Source organism: Bison bison, unplaced genomic scaffold (genome assembly GCF_000754665.1).
Source record: "Bison bison bison isolate TAMUID 2011002044 unplaced genomic scaffold, Bison_UMD1.0 scf7180017864384, whole genome shotgun sequence".
Taxonomy (NCBI): domain Eukaryota; kingdom Metazoa; phylum Chordata; class Mammalia; order Artiodactyla; family Bovidae; genus Bison; species Bison bison.
In genome coordinates this window covers 8,855,328-8,862,022 of record NW_011494956.1, presented here as the reverse complement: position 1 = coordinate 8,862,022, position 6,695 = coordinate 8,855,328, and the positions used below count along the sequence as shown (strand labels likewise).

Below are 6,695 nucleotides of genomic sequence, written 5' to 3'. Positions count from 1 at the left end.
TGTTGCTTCCTGACCTGCATATAGGTTTCTCAAGAGGCAGGTCAGGTGGTCTGGTATTCCCATCTCTTTCAGAATTTTCCACAGTTTATTGTAATCCACACAGTCAAAGGCTTTGGCATAGTCAATAAAGCAGACATACATGTTTTCTGGAACTCTTTTGCTTTTTCCATGATCCAGCAGACGTTGGTAATTTGATCTCTAGTTCCTCTGCCTTTTCTAAAACCAGCTTGAACATCTGAAAGTCCATGGTTCACGAACTGCTGAAGCCTGGCTTGGAGAATTTTGAGCATTATTTTACTAGCGTGTGAGATGAGTGCAATTGTGCGGTAGTTTGAGCATTCTTTGGCATTGCCTTTCTTTGGGATTGGAATGAAAACTGACCTTTTCCAGTCCTGTGGCCACTGCTGAGTTTTCCAAATTTGCTGGCATATTGAGTGTAGCACTTTCACAGCATCATCTTTCAGGATTTGAAATAATTCAACTGGAATTCAATCACCTCCACTAGCTTTGTTCATATTGATGCTTTCTAAGGCCCACTTGACTTCATATTCCAGGATGTCTGGCTCTAGATCAGTGATCACACCATTGTGATTATCTGGGTCGTGAAGATCTTTTTTGTACAGTTCTTCTGTGTATTCTTGCCACCTCTTCTTAATATCTTCTGCTTCTGTTAGGTCCATACCATTTCTGTCCTTTATTGAGCCCATCTTTGCGTGAAATGTTCCCTTGGTATCTCTAATTTTCTTGAAGAGATCTCTAGTCTTTCCCATTCTGTAGTTTTCCTCTATTTCTTTGCATTGATCACTGAAGGCTTTCTTATCTCTTCTTGCTGTTCTTTGGAACTCTGCATTCAGATGCTTATATCTTTCCTTTTCTCCTTTGCTTTTTGCTTTTCTTCTTTTCACAGCTATTTGTAAGGCCTCCTCAGATAGCCATTTTGCTTTTTTGCATTTCTTTTCCATGGGGATGGTCTTGATCCCTGTCTCCTGTACAATGTCATGAACCTCAGTCCATAGTTCATCTGGCACTCTTATCTTTCAGATCTAGTCCCTTAAATCTATTTCTCACCTCCACTGTATAATCATAAGGAATTTGATTTAGGTCATGGTCTAGTGGTTTTCCCTACTTTCTTCAATTTAAGTCTGAATTTGGCAATAAGGAGTTCATGATCTGAGCCACAGTCAGCTCCTGGTCTTGTTTTTGCTGACTGTATAGAGCTTCTCCATCTTTGGCTGCAAAGAATGTAATCAATCTGATTTCGGTGTTGACCATCTGGTGATGTCCATGTGTAGAGTCTTCTCTTGTGTTGTTGGAAGAGGGTGTTTGCTATGACCAGTGCATTCTCTTGGCAAAACTCTATTAGCCTTTGCCCTGCTTTATTCCGTATTCCAAGGCCAAGTTTGCCTGTTACCCCAGGTGTTTCTTGACTTCCTACTTTTGCATTCCAATCCCCTATAATGAAAGGACATCTTTTTTGGGTGTTAGTTCTAAAAGGTCTTGCAGGTCTTCATAGAACCGTTCCACTTCAGCTTCTTCAGTGTTACTGGTGGGGCAGAGACTTGGATTACTGTGATACTGAATGGTTACTGTGAATTACCATGATATTGAATCAGACATTCAGTCTACTTCAATTCTTTCCCTCTTCGTTCTGTCCAGTCTGAGGCCTAACCTCCCCATGTCCCCAATCAGGAGAGGGTCAGCTCATCAAACAGCCCTCTCCCCCAAGGATGCTGGAGCAGGAAGAGAAATGAACAGCATACTCTTTGATGACATCCAAATACACAAAGAAAATAATGGGAGAATAACTGGTTCAAATGCTTTTTTACTTTAAGGAAACAACTTTTAATATAGCAAACTGTACGTATGGCTAGGAAGATTTAAAGGACCTCTTTAAGCCAAAATATACTTGTTAGTTGAATGATAGTCATCCTTTTGCTCAGGATAACTTTCACATTCTCTGTTTCCTGGAGGAGAGAAAAACAAGAAAAATCCCAATACACAGACTAAAACTTTGCTCTTCTTTCCCCCAAACAGCAACTAAACAAATAGATACAAGAGCCACAAATAGATACAAGATTAAGGCAGGTGACACCTGATAATTTATCCTAAAAAATTAATTATATGATAACAAAGCAAAGTCTGTATCTGCTTACAACTACTAGTGTGTGCTAAAAGCCAGATCAATAACTGGAAAGTAGAAGTTAGTAATCAGAGTGGGTGTTTTTATTTTTTTGATGCTCTTTAGCCGTATAATGGATAGTACCCAGAAATATCTATCTGGTTCACAAGATCTTTTTCCACAATAACACTTGTCTCTCTGGTCATAACTAACCAAACTACTAGTGGATATCAGACTATAGAGCTGTGCCAGAGGTCCTCCCCAAGGAGTTTGAAGTTAGAGCTGAAATAAGCAGACAGGATCTGTCAGGCTACCCACCTCCCTTCCTTCATACTTCTCTCTCTGTCTCTCTTTCTCTGAGCACGCTGATACTATAACAAGTAGATCGAGATGCTGACTGACTGTGAACTATGGAAGATGCTTTGCAGAGAGACACAGAGTAATGCAGCTAATGCACAGAAACACACAGAGATGACACATGAAACCTAAATACTGCTTCAATTCCTGGTAGATTTCAAGTTTCTGGACCCTGATCTTTCTGAGGGTCTGCTCAATTTCTACGCTTGAATTCCTTGAGACATCCCCTTATCCTTAAAATAAATTCCCCTTTGGTTTAAGGTAGCCCAAGCTGGTTTCTGTTACCTGCAATCAGAGTCCAAACTAATAATCTGGGTATAGAAATTATAATAAGTTATTTCCACAGATGTTGTAGTATTTATTTTCTGGCATAATCCTTCCCCATAACTAGAAACAAATCCATTGGTATAATAACAATATAACTTGAAAGGAAGTAGATTCAGAAATGACAGTCTTAAACAAAAGAAGAAAAAAGAATAACTTCCCCAAAACAACTGAAGTCGGAAATCACCTCAAGGAGGACAGCAAGCTGCTTCTGAACAACATCTGATTGTACACATTTTTAAGGGTAAATTCAAAAGAAAAAAACTGAGCCAAAGAAAACAGTGATTTTTCTCAATAATGCCAAGTAACTCTCCAGAAAGCACCAAAGCAAATTTATTAACAGTACACAAAACAGGAGGGAGGTGGGAACATTTCTGGAGACAGCAATTTTGCAGCTGTTGAGTCGGAGCAACCTGGCAGCGGTTTGCAACAAGGCTACCATGGCCGTGAGAGACGAGCTTCAACAGCGTTAAAGTTCACAGTCTCTTTCTTTGCAGAAACAAAAACAGATGATACATTGATGCCGGTAAACCGAATTGGATTAGTCAAAATGGTGAAGAAAATGTACACAGGAAAAAGTATAGCTTATTTTAAATACTTACATTTAAAAATTCACAAATACTTACATTTTTTGCCGTCATGTCAAACTGCATTCAATTTAAAATTCTGTAAAGCCATTAAAAAACAAATAAAAAAACTTCGTCTTCAATAATTCTTTAAAAGAATATCCTGTTAAAGAGAAAAAGAGGGAAGAGTAATGTAATAGTCATAATAATAATAAGCAACATTTATGTCATAATTATTATGTGATATTCACTGTTTTTTAATTACCTAAATTAATCCTCACAACAACACTACGAGATGTGGACCATTCTAACTGTCATTATCCAAATAAAACTTGCAATTTAGAGATGTTAAATAATTCAACCAAACCAACTCAGCTAAGAAGTGACAGAGCCTGGACTTTGAAATATTATACTATGCTGGTATAGATAATCCACTGAAAGCAATACCAGGGATTCTGGGAAAAATAGCCAATTCCAGCAATGGAGCAGGAAATGCACGAGATAAACCTAGAACACTTTGAGTATCTAAAGTAAGGAATGACAGAGACATATTAAAAGTATACAGGAGATGGCTTAGAGAGTCCACAACATCAAGGGAAAACTTAAGCCAGTTTAAAGGGGCAGTTAAGCACCTAAGTACATACTAATAACAACACACTGTAACAGATTCTAAACCCAATGACTAAAATAATAATCCAAGAGTTCACATTTATAGAAACAGATAACAAGGAAGGCAAACGTCTTCTTTGCAATACAATTCCAACTAATATGTACAAAGAAATGATGCAGTTAGAAAACCACCAATCTGTAAACACTGTGATATTAATGGATTCGGTAAGAATCATCAAAAGATGCTAAAATTTTTAAATGAAATTTGGTGAGAGAAAGGATATTTATATAGTCTTGAAATATTGCCCTACAAGATACCTCTTACATCAAATTTTACAGTGAAGAAACCTGGCACATACCACTACAGCCAAGGTGACGAAAGCTACCTATGACCAATACCAGAATAAACCAGCATCGTGCATCTCCCCAGGCACACTGTGACGGACACAGTATCACTTCTGAGATATTTCCTAAAATGTATAATCTAAATCTAACCATGAGGCGATGATGCTGACATGCAAATTAAGAGACATTCTATGAAACAATTGCCTGAGTTCTTAAAAATATTAGTTTATCACGAAAAACAGAGGAGAGCTAAAGAAACATTACAGATTTAAGACTAAAGTCATATGAAAATTACATGTAATGAATGATCCTGGACTGGGCTTTGAGTCACAAAAAATAACTGCTATGAAGACCATTATTGGGGCAACTGGAGAAAGCAAAACATGCTCTGCAGACTGGATAACTGTACTGTTTCATTTCCTGCTTCTGATTAGAGGATTGTGTTCTTTCTTTTTTTTAAGTGAATGGGCTTCCCTGGTGTCTCAGGCAGGAAAAGAATCCACCTGCAATGCAGAAGACCCAGGTTTGACCCCTGGGTTGGGAAGATCCCCTGGAGAAGGGACTAGCTAGCTATCCATTCCAGTATTCTTGTATGGAGAACCTCATGGACAGAGGAGTCTGGCGGGCTACAGTCCATGGAGTAGCAAAGAGTCGGACACAACTAAGTGATTACCCTTTCACTTCTTCACTTTCCTCAACCTTAGGGAAAAATATACCAAAATATTTACTAGTGAAAGGGTATGCAGAAGAAACATACTTTCAAATGATTAATAAATGTATATAATTTGTATATATAGAGAGAGGGAGTGATAAAGCACGTGTGGCAAAATGCTGACTACTGATTCTAGGTCAGGGGTATTCAAAAGATCTTTGCCTATTTCTGCAACTTTTCTCTTATTTTAAAATTATTTCAAAATTAAAACTTTAATAGGACATTCAAAGTGAAGAATAAAACTTAACTTTAAAAAGATCATAAATAATAAGGGCTTAAAGCAATAGACAAAAAAGATCTTCACGACCAAGATAATCACGATGGTGTGATTATCTAGAGCCAGACATGCTGGAATGTGAAGTCAAGTGGGCCTTAGAAAGCATCACTGCGAACAAAGCTAGTGGAGGTGAAGGAATTCCAGTTGAGCTATTTCAAATCCTGAAAGATGATGCTGTGAAAGTGCTGCACTCAATATGCCACCAAATTTGGCAAACTCAGCAGTGGCCACAGGACTGGAAAAGGTCAGTTTTCATTCCAATCCCAAAGAAAGGCAATACCAAAGAATGCTCAAACTACCGCACAATTGCACTCATCTCACACGCTAGTAAAGTAATGCTCAAAATCCTCCAAGCCAGGCTTCAGCAATACGTGAACCGTGAACTTCCAGAAGTTCAAGCTGGTTTTAGAAAAGGCAGAGGAATGAGAGATCAAATTGCCAACATCCATTGGATCATGGAAAAAGGAAGAGAGTTCCAGAAAAACATGTATGTCTGCTTTATTGACTATGCCAAAGCCTTTGACTGCGTGGATCACAATAAACTGTGGAAAATTCTGAAAGAGATGGCAATACCAGAACACCTTACCTGCCTCTTGAGAAACCTGTATGCAGGTCAGGAAGCAACAGTTAGAACTGGACATGGAACAACAGACTGGTTCCAAATAGGAAAAGGAGTTCGTCAAGGCTGTGTATTGTCACCCTGCTTATTTAAGTTCTATGCAGAGTACGTCATGAGAAATGCTCGGCTGGAAGAAACACAAGCTGGAATCAAGATTGACGGGAGAAACATCAATAACCTCAGATATGCAGATGACACCACCCTTATGGCAGAAAGTGAAGAGGAAATAAAAAGCCTCTTGATGAAAGTGAAAGGGGAGAGTGAAAAAACTGGCTTAAAGCTCAACATTCAGAAAATGAAGATCATGGCATCTGGTCCGATCACTTCATGGCAAACAGACGGGGAAACAATGTCAGACTTTATTTTTGGGGGCTCCAAAATCACTGCAGATGATGATTGCACCCATGAAATTAAAAGATGCTTACTCCTTGGAAAGAAAGTTATGACCAACCTAGACAGCATATTGAAAAGCAGAGATGTTACTTTGCCAACAAAGGTCTAGTCAAGGCTATGGTTTTTCCTGTGGTCATGTATGGATGTGAGAGTTGGACTGTGAAGAAACCTGAGCACCGAAAAATTGATACTTTTGAACTGTGGTGTTGGAGAAGACTCTTGAGAGTCTCTTGGACTGCAAGGAGAGCCAACCAGTCCATTCTAAAGGAGATCAGTCCTGGGTGTTCTTTGGAAGGAATGATGCTAAAGCTGAAACTCCAATACTTTGGCCACCTCATGTGAAGAGTTGACTCATTGGAAAAGACTCTGATGCT

The 6,695-nt window shown here is 38.8% G+C and overlaps 1 protein-coding gene across 6 annotated transcripts in view; it reads right to left on the bottom strand.

Moving 5' to 3' along the window:
• The window catches only part of TFDP2 (transcription factor Dp-2 (E2F dimerization partner 2)), a 201,895-nt gene that overhangs the window by 139,593 nt on the left and 55,607 nt on the right, over positions 1-6,695 (bottom strand). For all 6 annotated transcript variants that reach the window (XM_010858168.1, XM_010858161.1, XM_010858164.1 and 3 more), the window contains one exon: positions 3,427-3,529. Coding sequence is in view for 5 of the 6 variants with exons in the window: in XM_010858161.1 (XP_010856463.1) it covers positions 3,427-3,453 (27 nt within the window). In the remaining variant the exon portion in view is untranslated. The remainder of the gene's footprint in view (positions 1-3,426; positions 3,530-6,695) is intronic.